We start from the raw sequence: 24,701 nt of genomic DNA on the forward strand, positions 1-24,701 counted from the left end.
TTGGTTGAACTTTGGTCAATGTATGGCTGGGTTTGGATGGTTTTGGCATGCTGAATTTGTGCTGCTTTTGGCCCAAGGACTATTTCCGATGGCCCAAAACTCTGCCTAAAACATTTTGCTATCTGGGAAAGAGGGCCATGTACCAAAGGTTTTCTGCCATAGAACTTTATGGCTCATAACTTTTGTGCTGTCTGGGAGTGCGTTCCAATATGTGACCTTGCGTCCTCCACTTGTGCTTGTGGCCTCGAACCAGGAAGTAATACGTTGTGATGACATTACTGACAACAGCATTATATTTCAATATCTCGCAAAAGCTCAGTTGTAAAGACATTTTCTCATTTTCAAACAGGATGGTAAATGACGAATAGTCCTCCAAAAAGTGTTTTGGCTAGGCTGACAGTGGGGAAACTTCCACGGAGGCGGGGCATCAGCAAAACGTGAGGCCACAAGCCCAAGTGGAGGTCGCAAGGTGCCATATTGGAACGCACCCTGGGTACGTGCTAAACTGACAGAAGACGTGTCCTCTATGCGACTGCGATTTGACATGACCAATCTTTTAAAACTGCTTGCAACGGCTTGCAACTCCCTGCAACGATTGATTCACACCGCTGCAACTTGTTGCTGCAACCGTCACCAGCTAATCCAACAAGACTGTAGGCTACGAGTAACAATGTAGCCCAACCTGTAGGTTAACAAAACATTCATCCGCAGCTGACACAACATTTCTCCCACTCCAAATGTACATAATGTGCAAGTCAATGTAGTCCTAAAGACGGGGGACTAAAAAAAAAACATTTGCCTATTGATCTGATAGTGACTTTGAAGAGTTTTGGATTAGGCTACTGCTGATTTGTATCAGCCCATTGCTAAATACTTAAATAAATAAATCAACAATCGAAGAGAAATGATGGAATCTCACCAATTTGCGGCACTGGGAAAAGTCCTGTGAATCCACTTGCTGTTATCTTTAAGTATTTTTCAGACTTGGAGAAATGCCTACCACACAAAATAGTAGCCTAAAACCGCCAGGGTCACAATCTAGTGTTTGCTACTAATTATAGGCTTACTGCTGTACTGTAAGTCACTTTGTTCAAAGGCGTCTGCTAAATGTCAAAGTTAATCCAGGATCCAAAGCTCCCTCAACGTTGTCTCTTGCTGGCTCTGTCCTACGAAATGGCGCCAGAAAAGTTGGACTAGTTCTTAAAGTTTGTTCTATGACTACGTGGCATCTTCAGGCTACAACAGAGCTGTCACGTGATGATGGCGTGACATCCTCTGCCAGGTTGTGTTTTCTGCCACCTGGTGACAGGTGACAGGTGGTGTGCAGCGCAGCAAGTCATCATCACGTGACAGCTCTGTTGTAACTTGAAGATGCCACGTAGTCATTACTTTTTTACACATAGGTGTTTCTGTGTGTGTGTGTGTGTGTGTGTGTGTGTGTGGGGGGGGCCTTTCCCATGAGGGGCAGGGGCCCCTATGAGGGTTATATAGAGTTATGTACACACAGTATCACAATAGACACCGCACACACACACAAAGACACGCGCACGCACACACACACACACACACACAGACAGACACACACACACACACACACACACACAGACACACACAGACAGACAGGCATAAGACAAAGGATACACACACATTTGAATTTATTGTTTAAGCATGTCTTTATTTGGTATAAAAAATGTGTGTATCTTCACCAGCGTGTGTGTGTGTGTGTGTGTGTGTGTGTGTGTGTGTGTGTGTGTGTGTGTGTTATCTGGGTGGGTAGTCCTGCAGTGTGTGTGTGTGTGTGTGTGTGTGTGTGCGTGCGTGCGTGCGTGCGTGTGTGTGTGTGTGTTATCTGGGTGGGTAGGCCTGCAGTGTGTGTGTGTGTGTGTGTGTGTGTGTGTGTGTGTGTGCGTGTGTGTGTGTGTCTGTGCGCGTGTGTGTGGGTGTGTGTATTGTGTGTGTGTGTGTGTGTGTGTGTGTGTGTGTGTGTGTGTGTGTGTGTGTGTGTGTTATTTGGGTGGGTAGGCCTGCAGTGTGTGTGTGTGTGTGTGTGTGTGTGTGTGTGTGTGTGTGTGTGTGTGTGTGTGTGTGTGTGTGTGTGTGTGTGTGTGTTATCTGGGTGGGAAGGCCTGCAGTGTAACGTTGTAAATTTCCGTCTCGTGTCCTTTCAGAGTCAGAGGAGTCACCACCTCCACCATGTCCTGGAAAACAGACACACACACACACACACACACACACACACACACACACACACACACACACACACACACACACACACACAGAAACCATACACACTCACAAACACCATACACACACACACACACACACACACACACACACACCCACAGACACCCCCACACACACACACACACACACACACACACACACACACACACACACATATACACACACACACAGGCACGAAGACAGACACACACACATACACGCAAACACACACACACACACGCACACGCACGCACACACACACACACACACACACACACACTTGATTACTTTTTCATTAGGGCCCAAGAGGAAAGCCTTAAAGGTACAGGATGCAACTATTTTGGAAAGGCCATTGACAAGCTGGCAGATCTTAAAAGACTTTCACTCTTGAGTGTACCAGTATAGTTGTCGATAAATGCATCACCATTCGAGGATAAACAAAAAATAATCCTCGTCTTCATATGTGCACGCTACCACTGATGGCAGAAACAGCAACATGTTGCCAGTGGTTTCACATTATATTATATTATATTATATTATATTACATGATATTACATTACATTACATTAGATTACATTACACACAGGTAACACACACACACACACACACACACACACACACACACACACACACACACACACACACACACACACACATAACATTATATTATATTCAGCAGACTGCACTGTGGAACGCTTAACCACTTGACATCATTATGTTTTTCTGCTTTTCACATTGAAGGACTGTGTGTGTGTGTGTGTGATTGTGTGTGTGTGTGTGTGTGTGTGTGTGTGTGTGTGTGTGTGTGTGTGTGTGTGTGTGTGTGTGTGTTACCTGTGTGTGTCCTTTAGGAGGGGTGTATGTGATGTTGAGTGTGTGTGTGTGTGTGTGTGTTACCTGTGTGCTTCCTTTAGAAGGTGTGTATGTGATGTTGTGTGTGTGTGTGTGTGTGTGTGTGTGTGTACCTGTGTGTGTCCTTTAGGAGATGTGTACAGTATATCACGAAAGTGAATACACCCCTCACAGTTTTGCAGATGTTTGAGTATATCTTTTCATAGGAAAGCATTACAGAAATGTAACTTTGACACAATGATTAGTGACCTTTCAACAACATATTTAACCGCTTAAATTTCTTGTTCACTCAGAAAAAAAACAAAATACAGCCATTAATGTTTGAACATGTACTCACAAAAGTGAGTACACCCCAGATTAAAATCCGGTAGAGAAGGGGCTATGTTGGCTCGAATCGTCTCGAAATGAAACGAAATGAAAAGGGATGACAAGGCAAATTTGTTCATCTTGGTCTCAAGAGAGATGAACAGACCAAGGATATGGATCACTGGAACCATGTTGTGTGATCTGAAGAGACCAAGATAAACAAATTTGCTTTAGATGGTGTCAAGCATGTGTGGTGGTAAACAAGTGAGTTTTACAAAAAAGGTGTATCCTCTCAATAGCCAAGCATGGTAGTGGGACTGACATGGTTTGGGGATGCATGGGATGGTCAACATTGGCAATCTGACATACACCTAAAAGAAACATGCATGTCAACATGCACTGTGACTACTGAAGCAGATCATGATATTCTCCATAGGATTGCATTCAAATCTCACACCAATCTATTTAAGCCAGATGCAGACTCAAAATTTAAAAGTTCAATGCAAAGAAAGGTTGAAACGCACACTGATGACCTCCCTTGTCATCCCTTTTCATTTCGTTTCATTTCGAGACGATTCGAGCCAACATAGCCCCTTCTCTACCGGATTTTAATCTGGGGTGTACTCACTTTTGTGAGTACATGTTCAAACATTAATGGCTGTATTTTGTTTTTTTCTGAGTGAAAAAGAAATTTAAGCGGTTAAATATGTTGTTAAAAGGTCACTAATCATTGTGTCAAAGTTACATTTCTGTAATGCTTTCCTATGAAAAGATATACTCAAAAATCTGCAAAACTGTGAGGAGTGTATTCACTTTCGTGATATACTGTAGGTGTGTGTGTGTGTGTGTGTGTGTGTGTGTGTACCTGTGTGTGTCCTTTAGGAGGTGTGTATGTGATGTTGAGTGTGTGTGTGTGTGTGTGTGTGTGTGTGTGTGTGTGTGTGTGTGTGTGTGTGTGTGTGTGTGTGTGTGTGTGTGTGTGTGTGTGTGTGTTACCTGTGTGTGTCCTTTAGGAGGTGTGTATGTGATGTGTGTGTGTTTGATTATGTGTGTGTGTGTGTGTGTACCTGTGTTGTCCTTTAGGAGGTGTGTATGTGATGTTGTGTGTGAGTGTGTGTGTGTGTGTGTGTGTGTGTGTGTGTGTGTACCTGTGTGTGTGCTTGGGGAGGGGTGTGTGTGATGTGTGTTTGTGTGTGTGTGTGTGTGTGTGTGTGTGTTACCTGTGTGTGTCCTTTAGGAGGTGTGTATGTGATGTTGAGTGTTTGTGTGTGTGTGTGTGTGTGTGTGTGTGTGTGTGTGTGTGTGTGTGTGTGTGTGTGTGTGTGTGTGTGTGTGTGTGTTACCAGATCATCAACACCTCACTACAAACAGGCGTATTCCCAGGCTGTCTGAAAGAAGCAGTTGTGAAACCCTTACTGAAAAAGAACAACCTGGATGCACTGGTACTAAACAACTATAGGCCCATATCCAATCTACCATTCATGGGTAAAATAATAGAGAAAATTGTTTTTAACCAATTAACTGCTTTTCTAATGTCTAATAGCTATTTTGATAAGTTTCAATCAGGTTTCCGTGCCTACCACAGCACTGAAACAGCTCTTATTAAAGTTATGAATGACATAAGATTGAATTCTGATGCTGGCAAATCATCCGTCTTGGTACTTCTTGATTTGAGTGCTGCTTTCGATACAGTTAATCATTCTATACTACTACATAGACTGGAACACTGGGTTGGCTTTACGGGCATAGTGATCGACTGGTTAAAATCGTACTTACAACAAAGAAGTTTTTTTGTCGCCATTGGAAGACATACTTCATCACCAATGTCTCTGGATTGTGGGGTCCCCCAGGGCTCCATTCTGGGACCACTACTGTTCAATCTGTATATGTTGCCACTGGGACACATTATCGAGAATAACTCCATAAATTACCATAGCTATGCGGATGATACCCAGCTCTACTTATCTATGTCCCCAAATGACTATACCCCCCTTGAATCACTCTATCATTGCATGGACCAAATTAACAAATGGATGTCTCACAATTTCCTCCAGCTGAACACAGATAAAACTGAAGTAATTATATTTGGGAAAAGAGAGGAGAGACAAAAGATTGCTACTATCCTTGAAACGAAGGGACTGAAAGCAAGGGAAACAGTTAAAAATCTTGGGGTCCTCATTGACAGTGACCTAAACTTCAACAGTCACATGAAAGCTATTACTAAGTCTGCATTTTATCACATAAAAAACGTCTCTAAATTTAGGGGCCTGATGTCTAAACATGATCTGGAGAAGCTAATACATGCCTTTATTTCTAGTAAAGTTGATTACTGTAACAGTCTTTTTACTGGCCTCCCCAATAAAACCATTAAACAGCTTCAACTTGTACAAAACGCAGCTGCAAGGGTTCTTACAAAGACAAGGAAGTTCGACCACATTACTCCAATTTTAAGATCGCTGCATTGGCTCCCAGTAAGCTACAGAATTGATTTTAAGGCTATGCTACTTGTGTTTAAATCACTAAATGGAATGGGACCCACATATCTACTGGATATGTTTCAGCTGTATGCACCAACTAGGTCACTAAGGTCAACGGAGAAGAATTTGCTGGTGATTCCAAAAGTCAAAACAAAGTGTGGAGAGGCAGCCTTTAGCTTCTATGCTTCAAAGCTTTGGAACCAGCTTCCAGATGACATAAAAAATGCACCCACTATTGATAGCTTTAAATCTAGACTCAAGACAAAGCTGTTCTCAGATGCTTTCCCCTAGCTTAAATTACTTATTCTTATTATTTTTATTTTTTATTTAATTTGTTTTATTTTATTTTATTATTATTTTTACCTTATGTTTTATCTTAATGTTTTTAAATGCTTTTTGACTCTAATTCATTTCCTTCTTTCTTCCCTGTTTCCTTTCATTTACATTTGTTAACTTTGTGAAGCACATTGAGTTGCACCTGTGTATGAAATGCGCTATATAAATAAACTTGCCTTGCCTTGCCTTACCTGTGTGTGTCCTTTAGGAGGTGTATATGTGATGTTGAGTGTGTGTGTGTGTGTGTGTGTGTGTGTGTGTGTGTGTGTGTGTGTGTGTGTGTGTGTGTGTGTGTGTGTGTGTGTGTACCTGTGTGTGTCCCTTAGGATGTGTGTATGTGATGTTGAGTGCATGTGTGTGTGTGTGTGTGTGTGTGTGTGTGTGTGTGTGTGTGTGTGTGTGTTACAGTGACCTACCTGTTAATAAATTCTCTGCATTTATACATGTATTATTGAAAATATACAATGTGATAAAAGTGGAACCTTTAGTTAGGGTTTTATACTATGTTATTCTCTCTCTGTCTCTTTCTTTCTCTCTCTCTCTCTCTCTCCTTTGCTCTGAGTTATGTGACATCTCTGGTCCACAAGGAAAACATCTCTGCCTTGGTCGTCCTGTTTGGGGTACTACTCTGTTGAACTATGACCTTGGATGTTTAGGCTGGTGGAAGCTATCCATCACAGACCAGACGCCAGTAAGAGCCCACGGAACCAGGGGGAGACGAGACCATATATGTTCCTCATATCTAGTTTTACATATGCATGATAGGAAAATTACTTGTTAGAATGAGATAATAAAGGCCTAGCCCACTGCTGGTAGATTCGGGCTTGCAAGGAACCATGTAACCATTTTCTGTGAGTGCAAGACCCCCGAGCTGCTCGTAGATTTTAAATGCTACCTCTGTTTCCTGTGTGTTCTTTCAGGTCAATTTGATAAGGTAATACAGTGAAATTGTTAAAGTGATAATGTGAAATTATTCACATGTTTTGGTCCTTCGATAGCCAACCTCAAATAATTGTCCTCCCTGATATATGGAGACGTAAGGACGCCTGGACACCAAGTTTTCACTGGGATCCTGAAGTAGGTGACTTTGCCTCACTACGCCTTCATATTCAGCGACGACTGACTGAGTAAAGAACCAACTGGGAGCCGCAGGATAGAGGTAGTATGGATTTGGATTTTTTATTTCTAAATTTTTTGCCAGGATAGCTCGTTCCTGGGGTGACAGGTCATTGTTGATGCTGAAGAGTGTGCGCACCACGTTAGAGCCGTGGATCTTGGAGGCTGAGCTCTGATCTTTCCCCCAGGACCGGGGCTTGACGGCATTCCGCAGACGTGCGTAAGTAGTTTGAACTACTTAAGTCCTGGCTAGTGGCTGGTTAGGCATCAAGACCTGGGCTGAATCTCAAATGGCACACTTCATGTTTCAGTGCGTATACCGTATTAGTTACGCACTGAAACATAGTGCCCGGAGTGCACAAGTGCACCGTTTGAGATCCAGCCCTAGGCTTGACGCTGTAAGCCCTGTAGGCTGTAATATACGTGAGTCCTTTTCAGGCTGTAATATACGTGAGTCCTTTTCAGGCAAGCATACCGGTATATAGAGCTTTGACTCTGGGAATTTGTCGATGTGGCATTGGAAATGACCTGTATATAGAGTTTTGGCTCCGGGAATTTGTCCATGTGGCATGGGAAATTCTCCGGGAATTTGTCCATGTGGCGTGGGAAATTACCTGTATTTGGTACCTGGGTTTGGAACCTGGGTAGCCTGTCCGAATTCTGTCCTTGTTTTGTTACAAGACAATGGGTTCTCATCATACGAACGGTTTAATTTATTGCATATCAGAGAATGAGCAGTACTTCCCCGCAGTTGGCTGTTAGCTGAATGTGTAAAGTAATAGTTGGATACTGAACAAATTCTGTTTATGGCAATTTTAAACCTCTGCAATTAGAATTTAACTTTTCAAAATTTTGTCATAGTTGAGACAGAGGATGCTTCCCCGAAATGCAGTGCTATTTTACTTCTTTGTGTTTAATTTAGAACTGCAGGTCGTACAGTAATAGTTGGACATCTTTCTGTTTTGTTTTGTCAAAATTGATGAAAGTTTTTTTTCTAAATTATTTTTAGCCACTTGTGTTGCCTAAGCCGGTGACATATGGTGACATTTGAACCTTGGCAGGACGCTGAGGTACTCTTTCTTTGTGATATTTTGTTTTGAGAGTCTAACTGGTGGTTTGTCACACCACGTTATATCTCTTGAAGCGAGCTCATTTTATGTCATGGGTACCACAAATCCAAAGCCTGATCATGGTGGTGACATTGAATTTATGGAAAAAAGGCATTCTGGCTCCTCAGCTTATGTGAGGCGATGGAATGTAAAATATGGCTTTAATGGAAGCCTTACAATTGAAAATTGTGAGGCCTTATTAGAAAATGTGCTTCTTCGCCACAAAGAAAAAATGGCTGAGTATGAAGAAGAAGCCAGAGTGTGTGAATTAAAATTTAGGAATATGCAAATGAAGCATAAGCAAACTGACAAAGTACATGACGATGATACTGTTGTGTATGTGTCTGATGACCATGTGATGACTGTTACAAGGTGTGAGGAAGGAGGTCAATATCAGGACCATCCAGCTCCACTCACAACACCCTGTAGGTCTACTGTAGTTGCTCCCCCTGACGCTCTTGCCGTAGCACGAGTTGAACGGACGCCTGTCCCATTTCCTCTCTACTCACACAATGTGTTAAAGGGGGTGATGACCCTCGAGGTCAATTCTGCCACCCCTACAATGAGTAGAACAAATACTCGCTCCCAATCCTCAGTAGTGGAAAATTATTCCCAGACTGCAGATCGAGACTTATTGGATGATTTTCGAGCACTCTCTTTCCCAAAGACTGAGAATCCAGTGCGTGGCAGCCGTGCCCAGAGGAGGGGGAGGGGTAGAGGACACTTAGGGTGTATGGGTGAGAGACGAAAATATAATTTGTGCTTTGCATGTGGCATGACGGGTCATTGGGCTCGACATTGTTCCCTAGACAAGAAGAACTCGAGTGGAGATGACAACTATACTTAGAAGAACTGATTTGTTCAATGTCTAGTGTGCACACCCAACTTGCTCTTGTCGCAGTGGAAGTTATCTGGCAATGGCGATAACTTGCGAAATATCCCTTCCACTTCGTCAATGAGCAGTGAGTGTGACATAACTAAACACTTTTTCTAAGTTGATAGGTTAGGCTACCTGTCTGTATGTCTGTGTTTGTCTAAATGGGCCCATGTTCATGTTTGTGTCCATGTCCATGTCCATGTTTGTTCATGTTGAATGCCGGCTGTGTGAATGCTGTGTGTGTGGGTGTGTGTCACTCCCCGGGTTGTGTATGTGAGTGGTTTGCCTCACTGAGTGCACGTAATGAATGAGTGATTGTGACGTCTAGTGAAGGACGGTCTGGTCCGTGTTGGTGTGATCCTCCAGAATGTCAGAGAGACATTTGACTTTCCTGAGTATAAACAGCAAAACAATGGGTATGTGTTTTTTTATTTACTGCAAAGTTATTTTTGGGGACCATTTTTGTTCTGTCGCATATGATGGGCTGTGGCGACATGGAGGTTTGTCATTCTGTTCTTTTCATTTTGTTTTTATAAAAAAAAATTCCACAATGTATTTGTTTTTGTTTGTGAACTTTCATTGTGAACCTGCAACTTTCTAGAAGCCAAGACCATTTGAGTAATTTGAGTAGTCTTTGAAACTTTCATATGTTTCATAAGCCCTAATGAATCTGTTTGTTTTTTTGGTTATTTTGGAGTTTTAATACTGGTTTGAACATAGGTCTATGCTTTTCTGAGGGATAATTCTGTTTTCTTTCCCCTTTTCTTTTAATCCGTTCAGACGTAGTGTTATGAATTTCCTGTTACCTGAATGGCACTACTGAATTTGTGATGCATTGATCACGACACTGTGTTATGTCATTATCCTGCAGTACTGTGGTACTTAACTTTTCAATGACTGTTACTGGATGTCGCTGGAGGTCCGGTGTGCATGAAGGCGCTTCTTCACACTGGGTTCTACCTCGACTGTGCCGTAAGTTGGGTTCACAAGACAACTGGACTCACTTGTCTGGTCATTAAAGCAGTTGGTTTGTTTTGCTATCTCCCAACTGTGATTTATTTCTTTATTTTATTTGTCAGTTTTGTTTGACTCTGTCTGGGTTTTATTTTGCTTTAAGGATGGTTTATGGTTGGTTATGTCTAAATGTACAAGTTGGGTGAGATTTAACCTTACATTTTATATAAGCCTACTTGTTTCAAAATACTATGAGACGCAGTTCTGACTTAATTTCATTGCTTTAAAAGTGGTTATGTGCCACAGGTTTATGTGAGGACAAATCTCATCCTATCTTATTAGTTGTAACGATGTGGACAGCAAGGTGGTTTGTGTTGCCAGTTTGATGTATTGTGTGTTGTGTTTTGATGGCATGTTCCCGTACTTTGTTTTTCTCTCCCTGTGTGCTGTCCTTACTGACCGGAGTTGGGCTAAGCCCCTACATCTACCATGACCTCATGAACAAAGGACAGTGAGGACTGCATGCCAATATGTTTTGTTCTGTTGCGAAGTGTTTAATGCAGACCTAACTACTAGCCAACTATGTCTGTGGCTGTAGTAATTTTATAATAATAATAATAATAATAATAACTTGGTTTTATATAGCGCCTTTCAAGGAACCCAAGGTCGCTTTACATTTTTACATTTTATGTTGCATGCTTGTTGTTTTCCATGTGCCGATTCTGTCCATTTGTGTGTAACGGGTAGAACCGTGCAGTTCACCAGACAATGTGTCCCCCAGTCTTGCTGTAGTGAAATGACGTAATGAGACGCTTGGCCACTGAGTGGCTAATTAGTTAGTGGCGACTAGGCCATGTTTTTTTTTAAACAAACCCCCGAAATAGAAGGCTTTTAGAGCTCTCCCGGTGTTTGAGTGTCTATGGGGGGTTTAACCTCTGCCTTTGTGGTCTGTGCTGAGGTCCGGTTACGCGCGGACAAGCACCCTGGCCACGTCCCTTTTGTCTGTGTTTAGGTTGGACAGACCCTGTTATCCGAACTGTTCTAACTCCTCTCGCCCTGTCATGTTGTGAGGAGAGTGTCGCCGAGGGTCTGATCATTTACATTCACCATGGGCAGTTGGCCCATCACCTGCTTTGCCCAAACGTATTTTTTTTTTTACATTCTTTTCTGTTTGTTTGTTTTCTTTGGTTTGTGTCGTGCTGGCCGCCTCCTCCCTTCCCGTCTATTTAGATGGCTGTCCGGAGTGTTTACGCACTCCTGACTCGTTATTTCATCCGCTTAGGGCAGGCTCCTGGGTAGCATCAGTAGCCCATACTTGTGTGTAGTGCAACCGTTGGAATTAACTCGCCGGTGTGTAATGACTGGTGTTGACCGGATTTGCTTGTAGTATGTACTCCCTCTGATTGAATCGCCTACTTGCCGTGGTGTGTGTGTCTGTGCGCATTTAATCTTGAGTACCTTTATCGGTCCACACAGTTAACCTGCCCTGAGACCTGATGCTTTGCAATATTTAGGGCAGACACTCTGGATTTCCCCCCTTCCTTTTTATTTCGGCAGCACGGCCAGTTCAGAGTGTTTTGTGATTTGTTTTATGTTTTGTGTCAGTACATCAAATACTTTTTATGTCAACAAAAGGGAACGTCTCTGTGCATATCTATCCGAACCTGTTGTGCCTTGGTGTACTGGTTATTACCTCTGGGGAGGTTCTCCCAGTGGTGTAGTTATGCAATTGCAGTCCATAGTTGATAATTAATTTCTTGAATAATTGACGTCAGGTCCACTCTGCTATGCATGGAGTATTTTCAGAGCTTTCCTGGATGTAGTATTTTTTATTTCATTTTTTATTTCAAGTATTGGTTATGCAACAATGTTTCGGGTTTTGTTTTGTCAGCACTGGTGACATGGGTTTTTATTTGTTTTTATTTTACAGCTCTCTACTCTGTTCCAGCTGCACACTTCTCCTTGTTACTGTCTGTGTGTGGTTAAGATGCCCACTGAGCGCTTCTTTCTGTGCGGCATATTGCTGACTGTGTTTGCCTTTTCCTGTATTGATGTATGCACCTCCGTGATGGAGGGTGCAGGGGGTTTTGGAATTGTTTGTGTTTTACTTTGTATTTTATTTTTGGTTTATAACTTTCTGGGTTATGCTGTATTTTGTTTTTATTTTCTCTCCAACTTGGTTTGATTTGTGTTAACAATTATCCTCCTCGTTTACTGTGCTCAAAGCCTGTTTAGGTATGACTTCAGTGTTATTGAGTCATGTGGATGACACATGCCTCAAACAGGAGAGACATTTTAGGATATTTACAGATGTTTTATGCATCATGTTTTTATTTTGTTTGGTAATTCTTTAAAGCACATGGAATAATGGCTGTTTTTGAAATGTGCTACTCCTCAAATTAATGAATAGTGCATCAAACAAATGCATGTTAAATGAGATCTTGTTCTGAAACTTCACCCCTAACCAAACCTAACACATTTACTTACAACAATGTTGATTTCACTAACCATATTTAGAAACACATTGAGAATGATAAATGTTTAGTGTAGAATACTTTTCGCTGTTCTTCATTTTCAGCAGGAAAAGTCCCGAGTTGCACGCAGGGCCGCTGACAGATTTGGCTGAGCCCCGGACAAAGTCATCTGAAAGGGCCCCCTCACCCAATACATGCAATGTAGTGAGGACCCAATTCTGCCCCCCCCCTTCTCCCAGGGCCCGGGGCAACTGTTCCCTTTGTCCCCCTTGTCAGCTTCCCTGGTTGCACGTTAAGACTTGGAGTGGAGAGAGCTGCCCGGTTGCATCAAAAGGGACTGAATGTTTACATTCCGTCCGTTTCAGTACTGGTGAGCAAGGAGCTCCCCTCAGCCAATGGAGAATGCAAGTGTGAGACTGTGTTTTTCCTTACAAGTTGGACATTTTCTATGAACATGGACTTTGAGAGTGGATACAAATCCCAAGATGATTGATAGACGCGGATGGCGAAGTGAATATTACGTGTACCTGTCATACATGGCTTATGTGTGTTTAAGACTTCATTGAGAGAACAAGAAATAATGATTTTGTTTTAACATTGTGTATATTCGAAACATAGGTATGATTTCTTCCTAATTTTACGTGATTAGAATGACACCATAGATGTTTTGACTACGCTATACCAATTTAAAATCTTTAAGGAATGCCTTAGTTGCTCCCTATGCTCATGTGAAAGCTGCTGGTCCAGAACTTAAATATTTATGTTGACCTAGGTGATTGGCAGGAAATCGACACTGCTCTCTCTCTCAGCAGTAACCCTGGTTATTAAAGGAGTCTACTGGTTGGACAAGTTGAAACCTTTGCCCACAACGAGGTTGGGGAGGTATTTGTGCTTCTGTCTGAATGACAGATTTTTATAGTGTCTGATTCAAAGTGACACTCTGCGTTGTCTACACAGATGTACGTGTGCCATCAGAATGATTCCAATGGATGAAAAAAAGAAAACTGCTGATTTTGAGAAAGACGTTTCCTGGACAAGCATGGGTACAGCCTTGTTTAAGAACTGAGACAATTTGGAACTGTTAATACATTTGAGCCTAACTAATATGGAGCAGACTAACGCAGTGTAATGGTTCTGAATAACTAGATAACTCTGACCTTTATATTCGAATATTTTCATTCTACACACCATGCGTAAAAGCCATGGTGATTGTTTAGTGATAATGATTATATTTTCAAGAGGAGGGAATTATGTTAATAAATTCTCTGCATTTATACATGTATTATTGAAAATATACAATGTGATAAAAGTGTAACCTTTAGTTAGGGTTTTATACTATGTTATTCTCTCTCTGTCTCTTTCTTTCTCTCTCTCTCTCTCTCTCCTTTGCTCTGAGTTATGTGACATCTCTGGTCCACAAGGAAAACATCTCTGCCTTGGTCGTCCTGTTTGGGGTACTACTCTGTTGAACTATGACCTTGGATGTTTAGGCTGGTGGAAGCTATCCATCACAGACCAGACGCCAGTAAGAGCCCACGGAACCAGGGGGAGACGAGACCATATATGTTCCTCATATCTAGTTTTACATATGCATGATAGGAAAATTACTTGTTAGAATGAGATAATAAAGGCCTAGCCCACTGCTGGTAGATTCGGGCTTGCAAGGAACCATGTAACCATTTTCTGTGAGTGCAAGACCCCCGAGCTGCTCGTAGATTTTAAATGCTACCTCTGTTTCCTGTGTGTTCTTTCAGGTCAATTTGATAAGGTAATACAGTGAAATTGTTAAAGTGATAATGTGAAATTATTCACAGTGTGTGTGTGTGTGTGTGTTACCTGTGTGTGTCCATTAGGAGGTGTGTATGTGATGTTGAGTGTTTGGGTGTGTGTGTGTGTGTGTGTGTGTTACCTGTGTGTGTCCTTTAGGAGGTGTGTATGTGATGTTGAGTGTGTGTGTGTGTGTGTGTGGTGTGTGTGTGTGTGTGTGTGTGTGTGTGTGTGTGTGTGTGTGTGTGTGTGTGTGTGTGTGTGTGTGTGTGTGTGTGTGTTACCTGCGTGTGTCCTTTAGGCGCTGTGTATGTGATGTTGAGTGTTTGTGTGTGTGTGTGTGTGTGTGTGTGTGTGTGTTACCTGTGTGTGTCCTTTAGGAGGTGTGTATGTGATGTTGAGTGTTTGTGTGTGTGTGTGTGTGTGTGTGTGTGTGTGTTACCTGTGTGTGTCCTTTAGGAGGTGTGTATGTAATGTTGAGTGTTTGTGTGTGTGTGTGTGTGTGTGTGTGTGTGTGTGTGTGTGTGTGTGTGTGTGTGTGTTAGAGACCTGCATTGGGATTGGGACCCGCTGGGTCCCGCAGGACCCAACGCAAATCTCGCGGGAGCGGGCGGTGTTGGCAAAGCTGCGGGCGGGAGTGGGCGGAGAATTCAAATACAGTGGAGTTGTGCGGGCGGCACGGGACTCGACTCACTAGTTTCACGCCGTGTCGGCCGAGAGGGCATGTAGTCTACTTGCGCCTTATGTCATTCAGAATGACAGCTGCCCCACGTTGCAGAAGATAGCTGGTACGTGTTTTCAGTTGAAGTACACCATCAAATTAACTTTAGTAGCCTAAACATATTAGTTATTTAAGCAACAAATTTAACATAAGTCATTTTGCAAACGACATCCTGATGCAGCCGCATTTATCTTGGCAACTAATTGCACTGTTAAAGCTCGCATTTGGTCACCGCTTTCCAGTAGAAAAGGGGGCCGATATTGAAAAAAAAAGTAGTCTATTGGCCTAGACCTGTTAGTTGTTAATTGGACTATTTATTTTACTCATAAATAATGCATACAAATAATGTAAACCACTGCAGAATTAGCCTACACATTGCAATATTGACTAGGCCTACACCCTTATTATAACAGCTCGCAGTGGCCAATGCTGGAGGCCGAGTTGGTCCCGTTATTGAGGCTATAAGAAGAAGTATATTGTTTATCCACATTATTTTGTCAATTGCAATGTAGGCTATCAGCATATTGCATATACCCTACCCTACCCCGATGGGTCCATGTAACGCTTTGCAGTGCTTAGATCCAATTTTTTAATCCATTGTAAGTAGTGCTATATGTGTTCGCAGAATTGCGTGCCTTCAGGCATGCACTTAAATTACCACTAGCATCATATCCCGTATTGACGAAGTGCTCGTGGATATTTTGGCCTGCGTTTCAATCTGTACTGCAAGTTCTGCGGACGCGCAAGAATTTACAATAAGGTAAACGTTTTGCCATAGAGGGCGGGTGGTGGCTACGTGCGTTAAGAGGCTATTTCCATCTGCCACATTGCGATAAACCGACATATTGCAGAACAGATGACGAATTTGAGACTCAGGCCAAAATAGTCTACGAGCACTTGGTCAATGTGATGCTGGTAGCCTAATTTAAATGCCTGGAGAGAAGTACCTTGTTGGAGAAACAAGTGCGCAACCAAGACAAACCACGACTGGCCATGGTAGGCTTAATTTTCACTCATCTGACATCAAACACAATAGGTCTAAAGAAACAGTGGCACATCTTATCTAATGACACAACATTTGGACAATCATTTTCTAACCCCCGAGATTTGCCTATGAAAGATAGAGTAGGCTATCCGACTCAGCAGGCACATAGCCTACTCCACCTCATAACTGGCTATGTGACCACCCCTCAGGTATTTTCCCCTGCCGTAATTGTGTCAACTGCAACGCTATGAAAAGGCGAAATCTCCCACCCTCGCACTGGAAAAGTTTCTTCAGTGAATGGAAGGATCACACGCTGATGCCGCACGTCCTCAGTTGTTTGTGTGCTGAAATGTCGCTGCGGCTGTGCTGCGTAAAACATCACAATATTAAATCATGCCCCAACTTGGGTAGGCTACTGTACTAAGTGTGCAGGTTGGCCTACGGCGGAGCCAGTCTTTCTGTCAGATCTGTAGGCTACGTCTCAAGCTGACTTGCCATCCATGTCATTTGTAGGCATATCTCTACAAAACACATCTGGCGCTACTTGAGCCAAGATGTTACAAATTACAATAAAAAAACAGTTGCCTGTTTTCAGAGTTAGGCTATCTGGAAAATTGAAGTTATGAACCCATCTTTTTCATATTAATTCCGAAAATGGAGCAAAGCACCAAAGCGTTACACGGACCCGGTCGTCGCGATGATGCCAGATGTTACAGGCAGAATTTGTCACCTTTTTTTTCAAGCAGAATACCTGCAACATCTGACGAATAATTGGGATTTTTCTGCCATGTGACTGCAAGTTTTGATTTTTGTTTGTTGGTTTGTGTTAGGCCTAATAAAACGAAATCAAATTTGATTCTCTTGGGTTGTCATGCATTGGCATTATGGGTTAGCAGGTCATTCAAGCAGCCCTGTTTAAATATTTAATTAGCCTACATTCGGAGAAAAATAGAAAAAGCTGCAGTTATTTCGCTTATGAAAATGAACGTAGCCTAAACAAAACAGAAGCGCGAAGCCTATTCCAATGCACCAAGAGACCAGCATGCGGGAGTGGGAGTGGACAACACCGCGGGACTGGGCGGGCACGGTGCGCAAGCCCTGCGGGAGCGGGCGGTAATGGTCTAATATTCAGCGGGAGCGGGCGGGAGAGAAACGAGAAAACCCGCCCAATGCAGTTCTCTAGTGTGTGTTACCTGTGTGTGTCCTTTAGGAGGACTGTGTGTGTGTGTGTGTGTGTGTGTGTGTGTGTGTGTGTGTGTGTGTGTGTGTGTGTGTGTGTGTGTGTGTTACCTGTGTGTGTCCTTTAGGAGGTGTGTATGTGATGTTGTGTGTGTGTGTGTGTGTGTGTGTTACCTGTGTGTGTCCTTTAGGAGGTGTGTATGTGATGTGTGTGTGTGTGTGTGTGTGTGTGTTACCTGTGTGTGTCCTTTAGGAGGGGTGTATGTGATGTGTGTGTGTGTGTGTGTGTGTGTGTGTGTTACCTGTGTGTGTCCTTTAGGAGGTGTGTATGTGATGTGTGTGTGTGTGTGTGTGTGTGTTACCTGTGTGTGTCCTTTAGGAGGTGTGTATGTGATGTTGAGTGTGTGTGTGTGTGTGTGTGTGTTACCTGTGTGTGTCCTTTAGGAGGTGTGTGTGTGTGTGTGTGTGTGTGTGTGTGTGTACCTGTGTGTGTCCTTTAGGAGGTGTGTGTGTGTGTGTGTGTGTGTGTGTGTGTGTTACCTGTGTGTGTCCTTTAGGAGGTGTGTATGTGATGTGTGTGTGTGTGTGTTACCTGTGTGTGTCCTTTAGGAGGTGTGAAAGTGATGTGTGTGTGTGTGTGTGTGTGTGTGTTACCTGTGTGTGTCCTTTAGGAGGTGTGTATGTGATGTATGTGTGTGTATGTGATGTTGAGTGTGTGTGTGTGTGTACCTGTGTGTGTCCTTTAGGAGGTGTGTGTGTGATGTTGTATGTGTGTGTGTGTGTGTGTACCTGTGTGTGTCCTTTAGGAGGTGTGTATGTGATGTTGTGTGTGTGTGTGTGTGTGTGTGTGTTACCTGTGTGTATCCTTTAGGAGGTGTGTATGTGATGTTGTGTGTGTGTGTGTGTGTTACCTGTGTGTATCCTTTAGGAGGTGTGTATGTGATGTTGTGTGTGTGTGTGTGTGTATGTTATGTTGAGTGTGTGTGTGTGCATGTGTGTGTGTGTTACCTGTGTGTGTCCTTTATTAGGTGTGTGTGTAATGTTGAGTGTGTGTGTGTGTGTGTGTGTGTGTGTGTGTGTGTGTGTGTGTGTGTGTGTGTGTGGGTGTGTTACCTGTGTGTGTCCTTTAGGAGGTGTATATGTGATGTTGAGTGTGTGTGTGTGTGTGTGTGTGTGTGTGTGTGTGTGTGTTACCGGTATGTGTCCTTTAGGAGGGGTGTATGTGATGTTGAGTGTGTGTGTGTGTGTGTGTGTGTGTGTGTGTGTGTGTGTGTGTGTGTGTGTACCTGTGTGTGTCCTTTAGGAGGTGTATATGTGATGTTGAGTGTGTGTGTGTGTGTGTGTGTGTGTGTGTGTGTGTGTGTGTTACCTGTGTGTGTCCTTTAGGATCTGTGTATGTGATGTTGAGTGTGTGTGTGTGTGTGTGTGTGTGTGTGTGTGTGTGTGTGTGTGTGTGTGTGTGTGTTACCTGTGTGTGTCCTTTAGGAGGTGTGTATGTGATGTTGAGTGTGTGTGTGTGTGTGTGTGTGTGTGTGTGTGTTACCTGTGTGTGTCCTTTAGGAGGTGTGTATGTGATGTTGTGTGTGTGTGTGTGTGTGTGTGTGTGTGTGTGTGTGTGTGTTACCTGTGTGTGTCCTTTAGGATGTGTGTATTTGATGTTGTGTGTGTGTGTGCGTGTGTGTGTGTTACCTGTGTGTGTCCTTTAGGAGGTGTGTATGTGACGTTGAGTGTGTGTGTGCGTGTGTGTGTGTTACCTGTGTGTGTCCTTTAGGAGGTGTGTACGTGATGTTGAGTGTGTGTGTGTTACCTGTGTGTGTCCTTTAGGAGGACTGTGTGTGTGACGTTGAGTGTGTGTGTGTGTGTGTGTGTGTTACCTGTGTGTGTCCTTTAGGAGGTGTATATGTGATGTTGAGTGCATGTGTGTGTGTGTGTGTACCTGTGTGTGTCCTTTAGGAGATGTGTATGTGATGTTGAGTGCATGTGTGTGTGTGTGTGTGTGTGTGTCCTTTAATAAGTGTGTATGTGATGTTGGGTGTGTGTGTGTGTGTGTGTGTGTTACCTGTGTGTGTCCTTTAGGAGGTGTGTATGTGATGTTGTGTGTGTGTGTGTGTGTGTGTTACCTGTGTGTGTCCTTTAGGAGGTGTGTATGTGATGTTGTGTGTGTGTGTGTCCTTTAGGAGGTGTGTATGTGTTGTTGTTGTGTGTGTGTGTGTGTGTGTGTGTGTGTGTGTGTGTTACCTGTGTGTGTCCTTTAGGAGGGGTGTATGTGATGTGTGTGTGTGTGTGTGTGTGTGTGTGTTACCTGTGTGTGTCCTTTAGGAGGTGTGTATGTGATGTGTGTGTGTGTGTGTACCTGTGTGTGTCCTTTAGGAGGTGTGTATGTGATGTGTGTGTGTGTGTGTGTGTGTGTGTGTGTTACCTGTGTGTGTCCTTTAGGAGGTGTGTATGTGATGTTGTGTGTGTGTGTGTGTGTGTGTGTGTTACCTGTGTGTATCCTTTAGGAGGTGTGTATGTGATGTTGTGTGTGTGTGTGTGTGTGTGTGTGTTACCTGTCTGTGTCCTTTAGGAGGTGTATATGTGATGTTGAGTGTGTGTGTGTGTGTGTCTGTGTGTTACCTGTCTGTGTCCTTTAGGAGATGTGTATGTGATGTTGAGTGTGTGTGTCTGTGTGTGTGTGTGTGTACCTGTGTGTGTCCTTTAGGAGATGTGTATGTGATGTTGAGTGCATGTGTGTGTGTGTGTGTGTGTGTGTACCTGTGTGTGTCCTTTAGGAGATGTGTATGTGATGTTGAGTGTGTGTGTGTGTGTGTGTGTGTGTGTGTCCTTTAATAAGTGTGTATGTGATGTTGGGTGTGTGTGTGTGTGTGTGTGTGTTACCTGTGTGTGTCCTTTAGGAGGTGTGTATGTGATGTTGTGTGTGTGTGTGTGTGTGTGTGTGTCTCTGTGTGTCTCTGTGTGTATGTGATGTTGTGTGTGTGTGTGTGTGTGTGTGTGTGTGTGTGTGTGTGTGTTACCTGTGTGTGTCCTTTAGGAGGTGTGTATGTGATGTTGAGTGATTTTCTTCCTCCGGCCTCCACACTTCCTTTGGGCGGGTCCACGCTGAAGCCACTCCCCTTCAATGCCGCAGACCCCTCCCACACAAACTCAACATTCTACATAGACACACACAAATACACACGCATGCAAGCACACACACACACACAGGCACACATGCATGCACGCAAGCACACACACGAAGCAACATCACAAATACACACACAGTAACAAACACACACACGTATACGCACACACACACACATGCACACACACACACACACACACACACACACACACACACACACACACACACACACACACACACACACACACACACACGGCACACACACACACACGCACGCACGCACACACACACACGCACACACACACGCACACGCACACACATACCGAGAAAAAAGTGTTAATATAAAGTAGGCACTACCCCTCCTGCCCAAAACTCCACACTCAGTACTCTTAAATTACAATTATTCTCTTTTCATCAAACTGAATGTGTGTGTGTGTGTGTGTGTGTGTGTGTGTGTGTGTGTGTGTGTGTGTGTGTGTGTGTGTGTGTCAGGCTTGTACGAAATTCCGAATTGAATTGAGAATGACCCCAATATTCAAATTCAATTCTTGAATTTCAATATGAATTGAATTGAAATTCCAAACAGGAAATGGAATTGCAATTCGAATTGGAATGGCAGGAAACTGAATTTCACAGAATTTAAATTCGAAGAAATTCAAAGCATGACATAATACGGACACTAGGTGGTGGTAAGGATGGCCAGGTCCAGTATCTCGAATACTTCTAATTAAAATACATTTCGAAATAGAACATAGTATTTTGAATTTTGTGTTTCATGTCAGTGAATTACAAGTATTTGAAGTTTGTATCAAAATACTTTCCCCCCTGTATTTTGAATTTTCAAAATAAGAGAAAATACAATAGCCTACTTTCTCCTGAACAATGCAATTACATAGTAGGAACACGGATCAAATAGTATGTAAGTGATGCTTGTAGCTATATTGGAATGTAAAAGTGTATGTCTGGGAAAGGGGTGAAGGACTCCAAAGATTTACAGTTCAATTCCCAGGTAACACTGGCAGGTGACTACTTGACTAGGAGTTACTATTGAATAACCAGCCTCAAAATTCTGAATTATTGAATATATACTGTTGAATCAAAAAACGGCACTCTTGATAAAATATCATCAATAATTGAAATTGCCATGCTTAGCACCAAAGGTGCAACCGTGATCATAACTAATGCTGCACCATGCATCACACACAAGATGGCGCTCTAAGGCCACAAATGGTGCATTAGTGACGCTTTGCAAGATACGTGGACATAATTTACAAGATACACTTTCTTGTTTATTGAACTCACATACAGACCTTGACATATCTGTACCATTTTTTAAATGCTAGTTGTGCCAAGTAGCCCATTGTTTATATAGCCTTCTCCATAATTACAAGAACTTAACATTATTGTTTGTTCAATGACTGGAAATGATGGTTACACAGGAGTTTGTGTGGTTTAAAGTAGGCCTACCTTTTATTGTGTAAGTGAATTGAATTGTTATTTTTGGTCATGCCATACAAGCCATTGAGTAGCGAAGGGAAATTGAGTTTCCTTGCTGAGACTCGAACCTTGAACTTCTGGCATGCAAAACTGGGGCTCTAACCGCTACACCAAATAGCCAGACTCATTAGCTTGAATGTCAGGACACACCTACATACCTAGTTTCTGTTGTATTTTGTGTATTTGAAAATGCAAAATACATTATTTTGATTATTGATACATTTACTGTTATGTGTTTTGTAACATATTTGTAACATCTTATTTTGCATTGTATTTTGAAATACATTTAGTTGTGTCTTTGCCCATCCCTGGGTGGTGGTGTAAAATTCAAAGAAACTCAAAGTAATGACAAAATAAGAACACTAGATGGTGCTGTATATTTATAAGCAAGTGTCTATTCCCGGCACTGCGAGGTGGGTGGGAAGAGTGAATTATAGCCGCCTTAGGTCACCTGTTGGGCTGCTTCCTAGCAGTGCTTTAGGATTAGGGTAGGTAATTATTTGACTTTCGGGTTTTTTTAACTTCCATTTTGAGTTAGTACAATGCCATTATCTATTTGCTGTAGACCTTAGGTGGTAATATTTACATACATTTTGGAACATAACAAATAAGAAATGTGATAGTCAGCTGTTGGCCTTGCATAACACTAATTATTAAGCGGGCTTGCGGAGCAAGAGCAGAGCTCTTGCAGAGCAAGGCCCGATTATAGTAATCTCTAAGTCCTGTTTCTTATTATTGGTCTTGTGCAGGGCAGCAGTAAAATAGAAAATGGATCTCCTCCTAGGCCTTTCGAGATAGAGACACCGTTCAAACACTAAAACGACCGGCTCGGCTTGGAGATCGCGTATAGTTATAGGCTTCTCCGTGTCTCTTGTCGTTTTCCCGTTTTTGGCGATTTTGTTAAAGCCTGGGTCCCCATTGGAAACAGTGGTGGAACCTCCATGAACCAAGGTTCCGCCACTCTAGAGATTAGAGTGTAGGAGGCTTTTTCGGTCATAAAACATCAACACTTTCACCTAGAAGTTTAGTTGACGCGTTGTTAGCGAGCTCTATGGGATGTCTCCAAATTGTGAAAGTTTCATCTCCCAACTCCCAATACTTTTTAAATGGCAGGTTTGTAAAAAAAACTGGCCTGGGTCTATGGAGAATCCCAGTATTTCGAAAAGGGCATTTTTCAAGAGATCAGCGCATGTCCCACACGGAGGTCCATTTGTGCCTGAACCCTTTCACCTATAAACTTCATTCAAAGACTGTTAGAGAGATCACAAGCATGACTCCGATCTGTGAAAAGGACACGTGCCAACTCCTTTTAGTTTTTCTACAACGATGTTGTAAAGACAAAAAACTAATTCTCATTTTCTCCCCAGTTTAGAGCTCAATACTAACTGTCTTTCAGTCAATCACAACAGGTGCAGCCAGTGAAGGATTCCATTTCAACTGTCACTGTCTCAAGATTCCATTCTTAACGAGCAGGTGCGAGCAAGCATTCTAGAAGTCTATTGTTCAGCTCTGCAATGCAATGTAATATAGTCTTGCTGGACTATGCATGACAATTAGCTGCTTGGCTTAGTGGTAATGCATGCCGCTGCATTAGAGATATGGAGGTTGAGGGTTTGAAACCCACCCGAAGCCATGTTGATTTTCTAAATTATATCATATGCAGCGTTCCTTGGCCGACTTAAAATGCCATGTATATCATTTAGTATGGATGGCAAATGTGCTGAATTACAGATATTGAGGTTGGGGGTTCGAAACCCAGTCAAAGCCATGTTGATTTTCAAAATTACATCATATGCAGTGTTCCTTGGCCAACTTAAAATGCCATGTATGTCATTTAGTATGCATGGCAAATGTGCTGGATTACAGATATGGAGGTTGGGGGTTCGAATCCCAGTCAAAGCCATGTTGACTTTCAATCACAACAGGTGCAGCCAGTGAAGGATTCCATTTCAACTGTCACTGTCTCAAGATTCCATTCTTAACGAGCAGGTGCGAGCAAGCATTCTAGAAGTCTATTGTTCAGCTCTGCAATGCAATGTAATATAGTCTTGCTGGACTATGCATGACAATTAGCTGCTTGGCTTAGTGGTAATGCATGCCGCTGCATTAGAGATATGGAGGTTGAGAGTTCGAAACCCACCCGAAGCCATGTTGATTTTCTAAATTATATCATATGCAGCGTTCCTTGGCCGACTTAAAATGCCATGTATATCATTTAGTATGGATGGCAAATGTGCTGAATTACAGATATTGAGGTTGGGGGTTCGAAACCCAGTCAAAGCCATGTTGATTTTCAAAATTACATCATATGCAGTGTTCCTTGGCCAACTTCAAATGCCATGTATGTCATTTAGTATGCATGGCAAATGTGCTGGATTACAGATATGGAGGTTGGGGGTTCGAATCCCAGTCAAAGCCATGTTGACTTTCAAAATTATATCATATGCAGTGTTCCTTGGCCAACTTAAAATGCCATGTATGTCATTTAGTATGAATGGCAAATGTGCTGAATTAGGGATATGGGGGTTGGAGGTTCGAACCCCAGTCGAAGCCATGTTGATTTTCAAAATGATATCATATGCAGTGTTCCTTAGCCAACTTCAAATATCATGTATTGTATGTCATTTAATATCAATGGCAAAGGGGTTGGATTACAGATATGGAGGTTGTGAGTTCTAATCCCGCTCGAAGCCATGTTGATTTTCAA

General features: G+C 42.7%; 1 protein-coding gene across 1 annotated transcript in view; it reads right to left on the reverse strand.

Moving 5' to 3' along the window:
• Window positions 1–1,956: 1,956 nt before the first annotated feature.
• The window catches only part of LOC134443667 (cilia- and flagella-associated protein 74-like), a 36,661-nt gene continuing 13,916 nt past the window's right edge, over window positions 1,957–24,701 (reverse strand). Inside the window, exons 9-10 of the mRNA XM_063193318.1 lie at window positions 20,391–20,528; window positions 1,957–2,198 (exon numbers count right to left, since the gene is read on the reverse strand). Coding sequence (XP_063049388.1) covers window positions 2,109–2,198; window positions 20,391–20,528 — 228 coding nt within the window. The 3' untranslated portion in view covers window positions 1,957–2,108. The remainder of the gene's footprint in view (window positions 2,199–20,390; window positions 20,529–24,701) is intronic.

Source organism: Engraulis encrasicolus, unplaced genomic scaffold (assembly GCF_034702125.1).
Source record: "Engraulis encrasicolus isolate BLACKSEA-1 unplaced genomic scaffold, IST_EnEncr_1.0 scaffold_34_np1212, whole genome shotgun sequence".
NCBI classification, from domain to species: domain Eukaryota; kingdom Metazoa; phylum Chordata; class Actinopteri; order Clupeiformes; family Engraulidae; genus Engraulis; species Engraulis encrasicolus.